General features: G+C 45.5%; 2 protein-coding genes across 4 annotated transcripts in view; one reads left to right on the top strand and one right to left on the bottom strand.

Annotated features, from left to right (window-relative positions):
• Positions 1-1,005, bottom strand: part of TSHZ1 (teashirt zinc finger homeobox 1) — a 59,305-nt gene extending 58,300 nt beyond the window's left edge. The window contains exon 1 of the mRNA XM_074985872.1: positions 426-1,005. Within this exon, the coding sequence (XP_074841973.1) occupies positions 426-465 (40 nt within the window). The 5' untranslated portion in view covers positions 466-1,005. The remainder of the gene's footprint in view (positions 1-425) is intronic.
• Positions 1,006-2,762: 1,757 nt separating this feature from the next.
• On the top strand, positions 2,763-12,404 carry PTGR3 (prostaglandin reductase 3). Of its 3 annotated transcripts, none has more exons than XM_074985871.1 (3): positions 2,763-3,392; positions 4,031-4,164; positions 10,611-12,404. In XM_074985871.1, exons 2-3 carry the CDS (start codon positions 4,052-4,054, stop codon positions 11,533-11,535), a joined length of 1,038 nt encoding a protein of 345 aa, XP_074841972.1. In that variant the 5' UTR covers positions 2,763-3,392; positions 4,031-4,051; the 3' UTR covers positions 11,536-12,404. The 3 variants fall into 3 exon arrangements, with proteins under 3 accessions (XP_074841972.1, XP_074841971.1, XP_074841970.1); XM_074985870.1 differs by having other exon boundaries at positions 3,732-4,164; XM_074985869.1 differs by having other exon boundaries at positions 2,763-4,164.
• Positions 12,405-13,546: the final 1,142 nt, after the last annotated feature.

The following is a 13,546-nucleotide window of genomic DNA, read 5'->3' as shown; positions in this document are numbered from 1 at the left end:
ACACATACACACACCACGCAGAGAGCTACAGAACTGCCACGAAATGAAAGTTTCTCGTTCTCAACGTGGGGGCAACAGGATCTGAGTGACACAGCTCAGAAACTGCGCCGATCGCCCCAGCTCTTTGCCTACAAAGAAACAAACTACAGCCTCCCTCTTTTCCCCGCCGAAACAAGGGCTTTCACCTTCTCCCTTCCCTCCCTAATAAACCCCGGGGGGGGGGGGGAGTTAAAAATCAGAGATGGTCACAAAATCGACAGCGATCGCGAATCTCCCCCCTCCCGCTCCCCCGCCTGGCGGTGGCTATTTCTTGCTGGGTTAACCCCTCCCCTGCTTTGCCCTGGCGGCTCCCCCGTGCCGCTGCCATGCGAGCGAGTGCAAGTGCGAAGGGCTGTGGTTGGGGAGGAGGTGGGGGGGGGGGTTACCTGCAGAGCGCCGGGGTGCTTGCTGCTTTCTCCTCGGCATGCTGGTGCTGCCTCCTCCGCCGCCGCCCTCCTCCTCCGCTGCAGCCGCTGGAGACTTTCCGCACAGGACTCCTCTTCCAAGCCCACTCTTCTCATGCAGAAACAAACACAACACACACACACAAATTAAGGGGGGGGGGAGGGGGAAGGAGAGAGAAAACGGATTCAACTTCTGATGCCGCTTAAAAGGAGAGAAGGGGGAATGGGAGGGAGGAGAGAAAAAAAAAGTTTGGCTGGATTCTCTTCTTGGCTGGTTCGGGTCCCCCCTCCCCGGGTCAGCTCCCTGCGCTGCGAGCGGGGTATGGAGGGAGGGGGGTGGGATGAGGCAAACCACAGCCTGGAGACAGGGCTGCCAATTTCCGCCGCCACTCCAAAAACTTGCTCGGGAAATGTGTTCATTGACGAGGTTAATTTTCCTCGCCGGCGCTCTCTCTCCCCCTCTTTTAAGTTCCTTAAAAGACAAAGCTCTTCAGTCCTCGCAGCAGCAGGGAAGATGCAAGTGGCGAGATGTGGGAAATGAATAGATTGGATCAGTTCAATCTTCAGCCCAAATCCATTCTCTTGCTTTCCGTCTTCCCCCCCCCCTTTCTTTTTCTCCCCCCTCTCCTCCCTTAATCACTTCTTCTTCTCGGTGGCGAACTGAGCAAGCTGCAGCGATGAGACGGTAAATTCAGTCACTCCCCACCCCCCTCCTTTCTCCAAGATCAAAGAGTCTCAAAGCGCAACTTTCTCGCTCGCTGGCTTGTTTCAAGCTCGTGGATTTGTGTGTTGTTGTTGTTGTTGTTGGGTTTCTCTGGGGGTTTTTATTGCGCTGGTAATAGTTTTTTCTTTGTGCGAAAAACAAGGTCGATCCAGTCTCTCCTTCGTCTCCCAATACTTAGTCTGACTTAGAGCAAGAAAGCAAATAATAAAAAGGAGTGAAGTCCCCATACATACATATGCACCGGATGGGAAATATCAGTCTCTCCTCCACCTTCCAGTCACAGATCAAACAGTGTCAGCACCGGAGAGGACTACTTTTCTGCCTCGCTCCCCCCTTTTTTTCCTCCACAGATCGCAGCTTCTTCTGATACTAAATATAATACAAACACAATTTTATCATGGATTTTTGGTGGATCTTGATCTGCCACAGAAAAATAAAAAAGCCAAAACCAAGAGAAAAAAAAACCCCGGAGAGTGTGCGCAAAGGGGGAGAAAAAGAAAAGAGATTCACTGGGAGAGATAGCTTAACGTAAACTGTTTCCCCCCCTTTAAACTCCTAGGAGAGGAAGAGAGCCACTCTCCCTCTCTTCTCTTTTCACTGAAATGTAACACATTCAGATCCCAGAGCTTTCAGACAGTCTCAACTGATAGACAGACACATCGAGCTTGCTTTTCCTGCTTCAGTGTTTTACTCCTCCTCCTCTTGCCAACGTCACCCTGACAATTACAAATAGGTCTCGCACAAACCCATACCTGTCAATCTTTTTAATTGCTTTGTTTTCATTTTTTCCAGAGCTAAACAATATGACAAAAACGAAGTCTTAATACAGCCTCGCATGAAAGATTTCTCAAGTGAGGCACACATTGACGGTTTTGTTATTATAATCCACTTCCTAAAGTACTCTGCAAGACGCATGGGCTGATTTAACTTAAGCAGATGTCTAGTTCTGGCAAGCTTAAAAAGCAAGAGATGCTCCCTTGCCTTGACACAGATACACACACAACGTTTTTCATCCTCCTTAAATTTAGGGTGATTTCTGCAAGATTGCAAGTCTCCCTTAACACCAACAGATTGCAGAGCAAGAAGTGCAGCATATGAAGTGCTGCTAATAGATTTTTGCATAGTTTATGTCTCGGGATTTATATATTGCTAACTCTAGGAGCAGAAAGTGGTTCCCTTCCCCCCTTTATAAGGCAAGAAAGAGAATTAAAACTACGCACTGATTCCTAAAGGAAACCCCTGAAAGCTATACATTTGCTCTCTTTGGGGCAAAAGAGTGATTTTATTGTCATTTTAATTAGTAATACAATGCAAGTAAGAAATTAGCTGTGCATACTGAAATTGAATTAATTCCTGGTGCGATATACATGAATTCTTCCTACACCATTGCACCAGCTCTATTAAATTAACTTCCACCATCACCAAGTACAGCCCGGCAGTTCTATCAAACCTTTTGCCTTAATGCTTTGACCTCCCACTTGATTTCCTATAAATGCTCTTCCAAAAGTAACTCTGCATGGCAGAAGTTGATTTTAAAAATCCTCTCCTAAGGATGAGGAGCGAAGCAGAAAAATATTTTAGGCCCATTTTTTTAATGTCAAAGCTAAATAGGGGCTGGGGGGCGGAACCCACTGTTTCCTTTCAACTGCACCCGGGTCATAGCGGGCTTTACAATCCATGAGCTGTAAAGTGCATTTCACGTGCGTGTGACTCCGGACCCGAAGAACAGCAGCAGTATTTTCCCCTTATAAACAAAGCGCACACACAAATCCGCACGATGCTTTCCGATCCTTTCACAGATCGCCGTGTTTTTTGTGCCCCCTCCCCCGTTCTCCTCCGAATCGAAGCGCTGTATCCACTAGTGGTTGCTAGCGGCTCTGGGTTGATTTGTACCACCTTGCGAGGAAGTGAACGTTTCGCACGGAAGGGGCGGCGCCTGTGTCAGCCGCTCGATGCTCCCCAGCTGCTCCTAATAACAACATTAGGCGATTAGCTGCAACTTCTCTTTCCGACTCTAACCTTATTGATCTGATAATACGGTCCTCTTTCCTTTCCCCTGTTTAAAAGGGAGCCGCTCCGGTTTTTATAACCTGGGCGCGTGGGGGTGGGCAGGAGGCGGCTCGGTTTGCTCTCGAGCTCTTTTTAACGCCCTTGCGAACATGCAGCCTGCACACTAAAATCATAAGTCTGAACGGAAAATCCTGCCAGCCTGTCTTGTACTCAACGTAAGAAATCCCGGGTAGCGGTGATCAGGTCGGGTTGGATTAGGACAGTGGCATGCCTGCCAGGGTTTCTGTGTTGGTGCAGATCACACACAAGCGCGCACCCCCCAGTTTTTGCTGCGGCAGCAGCTTTGCAGGCGGGACTGTGTTAGGAAGGGTGAACTTTGTTCCTGTTTCATGTTAGTGATGGTAATTGAAGATCATCTCCAAGGGGGATCAGCCTGCTGGTGCTGCTGCTTCTCTGGTGTTTCCGTGTTGTAGAGGGGCTGGGCTGGGAGGACGCAGACAGCCTGCAGCTTGCTATATTAGACGTTATTTACATACACAAATATCTCCGTTCAGAGAGTGGCTCCTCTTGTGAGTTTGGTGGCGGTGGGTGTTGCAAGCTGTGCGAAGAACCCTCTTAGCTGGACACCACCACCACCCTCCCCCCCGAGGGTGGGAAAAGAGGTCTGAGGCTGGGAATGAGTTTTCATACCCAAAGCAACGCTTGGCTGAGGTGCTGGGGATCTCGGTTGTGGAGGTGGCGGCGGCAGCAGCAGCTGTGTCCTCTGAAGGGTCCCTTCTGGTCCTGCTTTGATGGTGCTCGGCCCCGGCCCATCCTGGACATGTCGTACTCCCGTCACTTTCTGGATTTCCAGGGCTCGTCTATTCCCAGCTCCATGAAGAAGCTGGTGGTGACTAAACTGAGCTCCAACTTCCGAGAGGCTGTTGCCCTGCGGCAGGACGCGCCTGTGCCACTCCCGGGAGATGGAGATCTTCTTGTTCGAAACAGGTGAGTCCCCTTCTCCTTTCCAGCCCCCCCCCCCCCCGCCCCCAGCTCACCCCCCAGCTCTTCTCTTCACGTGCCTTCCTAGCTAGCTCTGGAGTCTGAGCCCTTTTCCTGCCCAAGCTCCCCCTGACTTCTCCCCTCCTGTGGCCTTCTCTTGTTCTGTCCTCCTGCCAGGTTGTTGCCATCTGGCGCCTGTTCTTTTTGATTTTGTTGCTGTTTGTGGGGAAGGTCTGATGCTACAAACCTTTCCTCCCCTGCATTGGGGTGGGTGGCTGGGAACTTTTGCATCCTTGGGGGTGTTCTGGTTTCTCTCTTCTTGGATATTCAGCTGATCAAGCAGTATTTATTCTCCTACCACGGAGGGAGGACGCAGCCTCCCAAATCACTGTTGTGGTATCCATCTGAAGGGTGGGAAAGGGCAGCATGATATGAAACAGAAGGCTGCATGTGAAGCAAGTGCTCAGGAGAGGCTGAAAAGCCAGGAAATGATCTCTAAGTTCCTTTCGAGAGTGTGTGTGTGACATTTACCTTCAGTCACCAGTGTGTGTCTGTCTCCCTCCCTGTCCTCGCCATGTAAATGTCTGTGACAATCTATGTGCCTCTGTGTCTGTTATTTATAGCTATGCTCCGGGTGTCTTAACGTGTATACAGAGCTTGCACCAATGGTGTTGTTTATGTGCACAACCGAGGGTACGTTTCTCTATGTGTCTGCGTCTACCCCCCCCCCACGCCCTCCGTAGTCCTCCACGTCACTAACCTTTAGTGAGCATGAATCAACAGGAAGGCAAGAGGACCCCGCAGTCTGGGAGTGCTACACTCCTTTCCCTGTCACCCTTCCACCGCTTCCGGCCTCCTCTCCTCGATAAAGTGCAAACAGTAGAACCAGGGCGGGAGAAAGATGCTCCCTGGGCCGCAAGCTCTCAACAAACTGCATAAGCCTGTCCAACCTTTTAGGAAGTTTAGTACCACGGTTAGTCTCCCGTGTGAAGTACGATCCCGAAATTGTTTGCTGTTTCTACAACGACTCGGGGTCACACTGGGAGTAAAGCTGTGACATTTTGCTTCACATAATGTGCAGTAAATTGTGCGCTAGCAAGTACTGGCCCTCCAAGCTTCTTGGTTCAGCTCCCAATAAAATGATGACTCTGAGGACAAAGTGAACCTTTCCCCAAATGACTGTATAGCCTATTTAGTTTCACCGGTTCCCGCCTAGACGGTATCGTTCCCTGCTGGAAACCTTGTGAAAGACTGTATAGTTGTTTCTGTCAAGAGGGGAAAGGGTCAACCTGTATTTAAAAGACTTGTCTACCAGAAATCCCTCCCTGCATACAGCTGATTGTTTAAAGACAGTGCATAAGGAAAGGCACCAACAGTCCTGAGATCAAAACTGGAAGCTTGTTAATAGAAGTGCTTGTGTACCTTATGTGTATTTAATCTCTGGTGTGTGGGTGGGGTGGGAGGTCATCACATGTAAATAGGCACTACATCCATGGGACTTCCACCACTGAGACAACCTCATGCACAACTTTTAACTCGCTGCTGCCATCAACCTATGGGATTTTGGGGCGCGCGAGAGGTCTAAAGCACTGACTTGCTCCAGCTAATGAGGAGTGGCCCTGAAACAATAATGGCATCAGGCTGGAGTTAAATTCCTTTTCCTGGAAGAGACCCGCTGGCCTCATGCTGCAAACAGCTACAGAAAAATGTAGCGGGACTTAGTGCTGCCTGGTTGGATAGGATGAGATTGTTACATCTCTAACCCCCTCCCCACACACATTCTATGGCTCCCTCTTTTGCTGTGAATCTTTAAAATTTATTCCTGTCATTTATTTTATGCTCAGTGTAACTCTGCCTCCCCTTCTCCCCCCTGGCGCCTGGGTGGGGTCCCTGGGTGCTGGAGAGACGTGCATGCCCCAGGCTGGAGGGGTGAAGCTCTCAGCTGCCCCAGAGCTGGTCCAGAACCGCAGCCAGGCAGTTACTGTATTTTACCCCACCGCAGCTTATACAAAGCGGCGGGAGAGGGGAAGTGATCCATTTGAGGTTTGGAGTTAATATATTTTGTAGTGTTTGGGGCTGAGCGGCGTTTTCTCATTATTATTATTTGCTGAGCAATCTCACATCGCCTGAGATTCCATTAGGACAAAAATAATGCAGCGGACCGACTCTGCGTGGACCTTCTGAGAGCTGCAGCAAGAAGCAAGCCTCTTTTCCCACCCCCTTTTGTACTAACTCCCCCGGAGAAGCTGTTCCCCATCCCGAAAGGAGAAAATGTGTCCCTGGCTTTATTTATTCTTAAATCCACGTTTAAGAAGCCAACAGGGTCTTGGGGGGGAAAAAACAAAACAATAAATAACTTGAGCTTGAATTTGTTCATTTCAGTCCCCAGTCACGCCCAGGAACAGTATTAATTGCTTTGAGCTTTTTGTGCCAAACAGCCCTCGCTGGCCACATTCAAATCTGTTTTTAGATTTAGGGGGGTACGGCGGGAAACTGTTTTGGGGGCCTTGTGTTTATTGATTTTTTTTTTTTTCAAATAAGATGCTTCTGTTCAGTGGAATTCCTCCCGTTCCCCACTTCCCCCCTTAGTTGGAAAAATAACCCCAAAGCATCCCCTTGGTTCTCAGCAGAAAAAAAATCCATCATAGCCTCGACTTTTAAACTAGAAATCGATTTAAAACAATAAACTTGCTTTTTCGAGGAGGCGGGAGGGAGACGGACTAGAATCCTTAACGTAGCCATTTACGGGCTTTTTGGTGCATTTCTTCTCTTTCCAAGAGGGGGAAGGTGCCTCTGTCTTATGGCAGAAGAACGACCCAAAGGGAGGGGGGGAAAACCCTCCGGTTTGCCCCCAAAGTCGTGTGATTTTTTTTTTCCCCAGCCTTTTATAAAAGGAGTGACCGCTTATTTCGTTTCCCAGATATTGTTAACGATTTTCTACGGAGGCGAAAGTTAATGGGAAAGGGGGCGTTGTGGGGTGGGAGAGGAGGAAGGGGGGAGATTTTGGAAGCGTGGGTTAGCGGATCGCAGCGGGGGTGGTAGGGGGGATCATTTCGGCTGAGTGTCTGGGATGAAAATTTGTTTCCCTTCTGCGCTCCTAGTTTGGTGACTTTGTTTGGGCTCCGCGTCGAAGACTCTTGGGGGCGAATTTCGGTCTCGTCCGGTTTGTTTTGGTGCGAGAGGTAGCGGTTGCCTCCCTCCTCGGGCTCGCCTTGGGCTTATAACAAACAAGACCCGGGGTCAGCACCCTTCAGTGTAAATACAGCGGGGGACTCGGCGTGTGCGCAGTTATTAGGGGGAAAGGCAGCCCCGATCTCTGGTTCCCTCTCTGGGCGCTTCAGCTGTTGAAAATCGCGCAGGACGGCGCCCTCCCCGGACCCTCCTTAGTCAAATGGCAGAGACTTTACATTTGGGAACCAAACCGGGCAGCTCACCGGGGGAGACTCGTGAAGGCATCCTGCAAACGCCAAGTGCGCTTTGTTACGGCCGCGCGCGGCACCCCCATCCGCTCGCGCCCTCGCAAGTTTGGAAGTGGGTCTGGAATTGATTTGTGCCTTGCAAATGAAAGGGTCTGAAAGCGTCCGGGGGCACAGCCCCCGTCTCGGCCCTTGGAAAGGCGGGGTGAACCAGGCTGGCTTTAAAGGAGATGTTTGAATCCAGACGGTGTGCTTCGGGGACCTAGCTATTTGCATGTGGGAAAATGTAGGGAGAATCACCCTGAGAAAAAGCTGAAGGCGCGAACACGAATGGGAGTTATAAATTGTTTGCGGGGGGCGGGGGGGTAGACACTGTTAGCAAGCTTGGAGACGGTATTGATTAATAATGATGATTCCCCCTAGTCCGGAGAGAATCATTTCACATGGCAGAGCCCGCGTGGAAGACTGGGGAGGGGGCTGGGATGGTAGGAACAAATAATACCAGCAAGCTACTCACACACACTACATGAAAAAAAACTACACGTTATTTCTCTGTTTCCGCCTAATACTCTCTCTTTTGCTGGGGCCCCCAGCCTCGTTGGAAGTGGAAGAAGCAGCGATCGCGAAGAGGAGGACGGGCTTTCAGTGGTCCCCCCACAAACTGACCTGTGCGTGTCTCAAAAGCGCCTAGCACTCGGCAGCCACCAAAGAGCTGCAGACCCTCCGTTGAGACACCCGCATCAGCACCTACAGCCTTGCCTGGGAGGGTAGCTTCAAGTGGCCAAGGGCTGGAGGAGGTGAAGGTGCCGGGCTGGAGGATAGGGACCCGAGGGAGGGAGTGCAAGCATGGAATGGCTTCAGAGTGATGCTCCAACTCTCTGACCGAGCCCTAAAGTCCCGCTGGGACATGAGACTCCTATTGGTGCCAGCACTGGCACTTTCCCCCTATTCCGGTGACCATAAAAGGTGGGGAGGTGCCAGGCAAGCACCAACTTCTGCGCCGTTTCTTTCCCCGAGATCTGCCATTGCATCTTCCCCCTCTCTCACAGACACGGTTCAGCTGCTGGTGGAGCCGAGGACGGGAAGAGCTGGAGATGATTTGCATTTTCTCCTGGTAAAAAGCAGCATGTTAAGGACACTTGCTTACAAGACATCTGGCTAACTGCAGCACTTCCATTCCCCTCTCCCTTCACACAGAAAGTTTCCAGCTTTAGACGGTTGTTTACCTGCCTTGCTTTGTCTCTCTCTTTCCATTTCAAGAAGGATGCTAAGTGTTAGGAAGGGGGAACTGGAAAGGATGGGGGAGCAAGGTTGGTTTTAATTCCTGCCCTCTAAAGTGCATACAGGGGATACCGTTTCAAACAGAGCAAAAATCAAAGGAGCATGAATAGGCTTTCTACACCAGGAGGGAGATTCTGAGCATGAGAGGCAAAGAAGCTAACTCGGAGGCAATTTGGCCATGGGTGCAGCAGCTGTGTAACTCCATGGGTTGAAAGTTACTGTTGTAGAGATAAGGAAAGGAAAGACGGGGTGTTAGCTATCACTCTGCTTTTAGACCTTACTGCTAAAAGTTGGAGGTTTAAATCTAATGCAGAGGTGTAGCTCCAATTGCGCATCGGCTTTCTGATCATTTTTCTGAGGAGACAAATTTTGTTCTGGAAGTTGCTGTTTGACTGGGTTTATTTAGGATGAGACATGGGGAATTATGTAAATTAAAGGAGTAAGGTAGGTGTTTTTTGAGGGGGATCTCTAAATAGAACACAGACACTCTTTGTTACAGTTTAACACTGCATTAAATGCAGAAACAAGTGACAAAACTCACATTCTTCTCAATGCCTCTGTGTGTGTGTGTGTGTGTGTGTGTGTATATATACGCACTTTATGTTAGTGAATATCTGAGATTCTCCATAGTGTAAAGAACTAAAAACAAAAAAATCCAAATAAAGCACATTTTTTCAGTTTCTCCTTTCTTTGTGTACTGTGTGTAAGCCCTTTAAAATCTCTTCCATGCACAATTTGAAAATATTGCTAATTGTGACTATTAAAATTATGCTGTTTACATACTTCTGCAGCTTTTCATGTGACACTCCACTCTAATCTTTAGGTTTTCACTTTCACATGTAGTAAAAATCTGCATGTCTTCTGCTGCATGTGCAAGCTTCTTGAAATTTTCTAATTAGAAACCCCCTACTCTTTCTTCTTGTGTAGCAAGGTATTTTTGTTACAAACTACATTAGTATGGAAAAATATTGTTAGTAAAATATCTCCTGTACCGTTAAACTAGATCATGAGACCAAAATGTTATCTTCTACTGCTAATCAACTTTGTACGTGTGATTATATTTTTGAATGCCATTTTTTTCACCTATTAGAAGTCAGTAGACTGCTGAACATTGGACACTCTATTGCAATTTTGGTCGTTCTATATAAGGCTGTTTTAATGTGTGGCAGGTGGTTTGTAAAGCAGATTATTTTAATAATGCTGAAATTAGCTGTATGAAAATGCATATTTTCTATGTCACACTATCATTTTAAAAGAAAAAAACTTGCCTTCAGTAATATGTTCTAATCAATGACCTCATAGATGACATTTATACTTAATATTGTCATTAGTCATTAACAGTATTATTATAATCAGAAATGTAAATTTGTTGCCAGAATCAATATATTTTTTTTCCACAGTTTTTATATCTTTTGCAGAGTGGTCAATTAATTTAATTTTCTAGTCTTACACAATATTATTTTAGTTTGCTTTTTTAAAATGACCATGTGGAAAATATTTTATTTTTAAAATACATGCCTAAAATTTCTACAGTGTTAGAAACATAAGGTACAAAAGTCTGAGAAAAATCACTGCTACATTATGTATCCAGACATTTTTAAATGATTTGATGTGAATATTTTTTTCTAATTACTGGTATATTTGAATATGAATTGTTGCATATTACCCTATAAATGTAGGTGGATTTTTTTTTTTTTGCATGGCACAAAGCACTCAACAAAGAAAGCATGTTAACAAATTTTTGTTTTCTTCTAGATATGTCGGCATTAATGCATCTGATATAAACTACTCAGCTGGTCGGTATGACACATCTGTTAAACCCCCATTTGATGCAGGCTTTGAAGGTATTGGTGATGTAGTAGCCTTAGGCCTGAGTGCTAGTGCCAGATATGCAGTAGGCCAAGCTGTGGCATATATGGCACCTGGTTCTTTTGCTGAATATACAGTTGTGCCTGCCAAACATGCAGTTCTTCTACCCTCAGTGAAACCCGAGTTTCTTACTCTAATGATCAGTGGCACTACAGCATACATCAGTTTGAAGGAGCTTGGAGAACTGTCTGAAGGCAAGAGGGTTTTAGTGACGGCAGCATCTGGAGGAACAGGCCAGTTTGCTGTGCAGCTTTCAAAGAAGGCAAAGTGCCACGTAATTGGAACTTGCTCCAGTGATGAAAAAGCTGGTTTTCTGAAATCCATTGGCTGTGACCATCCCATCAACTATAAAACTGAAAATGTTGGTGCTATTCTTAAAAGGGACTATCCAGAAGGTGTGGATGTAGTGTATGAATCTGTTGGTGGAAAGATGTTTGACTTGGCTGTCAACTCCTTGGCTACCAAAGGGCGTCTGATAGTTATTGGGTTTATCTCTGGCTATCAAAATCCTACTGGCCTTCAGCCTGTAAAAGGAGAGATGTTGGTAGCAAAACTGCTGAAAAAATCTGCCAGCATCCGGGGTTTCTTCCTGAACCATTATCTTTCTGAATACCAAATGGCTATGGAGCACTTGCTCACAATGTGTGAAAATGGAGAACTGGTTTGTGAGGTGGACCTTGGAGACATGTCTCCAGAGGGCAAATTCACTGGCTTGGAGTCTGTATTCCGTGCTGTAGATTATATGTACATGGGAAAAAACACTGGAAAAACTGTAGTAGAATTACCTAACTCTGTCAACAGTAAGTTGTAAAAACAGAATAATGATATAAATCAAAACTGAGAGAAAATAAGTACTTTGTGCCTCAGAACTACTAGGAACCATTTATTTAAAAAAAAAAACCACACATCATGGTAAAGGACAGTATATTAAAACTGTATTAAGTTGTTAAGAAAAAGTTTTTGATTTTTTTAATAAAAGCTTGAATTTAACCAGTGCCTCTGGCAAGATTTAGCAAGCCTGTGTTTGATTCTCTAACTTTTACAGACAAAGGTGCTCAGGCTAATAATAGATAGGTGAGCTTCTGCATCATCATTTATTCTATCAGTTTCTTTGGTCAAATTTTAAAGTCCTGTTTGGAAACATTTCTTAGGTGTAATTTCAGAAATTTTGATCCCGTGACTTTAAAAATCTCTTTCATTTAAATAAAAAATAACATTTTGTTGCTGCTTTAACCCTTAATATTTCCAGGAAACCAAAGTTTAAAATGATCTTTTTACTTTTTTGAGTTACAAACTCAGTAACGATATTTTGGCTATATTGTGCATGCTGATCAGATTTCACATGCAGTACATAAAATATAGCCATTAGTTCTAATAAGGAAGAAAGATGGGGGAGGAAACACACACTTTTTCTTTTTAATCGCAGAGTTGGCAACTATACATAACCCTGGAATTTTCATTCAAATCTTTGTTTACCATTTGGAATAGTCACCTAATACTTTTGCCTTGGTGTTTATCTTCTGTAGTGTTTACCTTTCATTCCCTCATATTAACCCATAAGATGGGCTAACTGGGATTTAGTTTTGAATTGTGTTTCCATGTATTGGGGTCCTTTACTTGTACCAACCACTTAATAAAGTGCAGAAAGCTATCTCTGTGTTTATTTTTTTCATACAGATATACTTCTTGTAGCTTAATTCTTCCATACAGGTGCAATATATTGTAATGTACTTGAAACAGAAATGAATGTGTGGCACACCTTCTCATAGCCAAGTTAGTATTATTTACTGTTGCTACTGTTTAGGCCTTTAGAGCAAGTTCACTTGTATAAATGCTCTATGCCCAATACACATATCAAGTACAAATAAAAACATAACTAGGGAATAGTTTACACAGTGAGTTCAGTTAAAATGTTTGTTCTGCTTGGAAAGTTATTCCTGGCTGAAGAGGTGTTATGGAGCTGTACATAAAATGCGAAAACAACCTAGACATGGTAACATTTTCCAAAAGAGTAGAAGCATTTCAGCTGTAGCTACTGTACATTTATTTTCATTACAGTGGTTACACTTCTAGGGCCTGAGTCTGCTGTACCCATTGAAGTCATAACATCTCAATGAACTTTCAGAACATTGTCAACTTACAGCATCAGGCATCTGATGATAAACTTACAGCCCTCTTCAATCACAAACCATTCCCACATTAATTAGGAAAGGTCCAGGGTTAATTTTGTATCTTGGGGAATAATCAGGATGGTTGTGCATATGGGATTTGTGTGTGTTGTGAAAGCTTCATTTAAAGTGGTATAGGTAGAATTCATAGCACAGTTAAATCACTTTTCAATTCATGATTTTGTATTCCTTTGCCACTGTAATTTGGTAGTTTAGCTCTGTTTTTATTGGCTAACAGATAGGTGCCCAGCAAAGAATCATTCCTTTTCTGCCACGTTGCAATGTTGAATAGTAACAGAGAGTAAGCCGTGCTAGTCTATACACTATCAAAACAAAAAGCAGTCAAGTAGCACTTTAAAGACTAGCAAAATAGTTTATTAGGTGAGCTTTCGTGGGACAGACCCACTTCTTCAGACCATAGCCAGACCAGAACAGACTCAATATTTAAGACACAGAGAACCAAAAACAGTAAGCAAGGAGGACAAATCAGAAAAAGATAATCAAGGTGAGCAAATCAGAGAGTGGAGGGGTGGGGGGGAAGGTCAAGAATTAGATTGAGCCAAGTATGCGGACGAGCCCCAATAGTGACTGAGAAAGTTCCCATCACGATTTAAACCATGTGTTAATGTGCCGAATTTGAATATAAAATTCAGC

Source organism: Carettochelys insculpta, chromosome 2 (genome assembly GCF_033958435.1).
Source record: "Carettochelys insculpta isolate YL-2023 chromosome 2, ASM3395843v1, whole genome shotgun sequence".
Classification (NCBI taxonomy): Eukaryota; Metazoa; Chordata; order Testudines; family Carettochelyidae; genus Carettochelys; species Carettochelys insculpta.
Note: the sequence above shows the minus strand (reverse complement) of the source record. Positions and strands in the feature narration are given on the sequence as shown.

What these genes read in the sequence shown, in the direction of transcription:
- PTGR3 (XM_074985870.1), top strand. Translation starts at nt 3,854, where the DNA reads ATGAGTTTTCATACCCAAAGCAACGCTTGGCTGAGGTGCTGGGGATCT. An exon ending in GATCTTCTTGTTCGAAACAG is followed by an intron (nt 4,165 to 10,610) that starts GTGAGTCCCCTT and finishes GTTTTCTTCTAG; the next exon opens with ATATGTCGGCATTAATGCAT.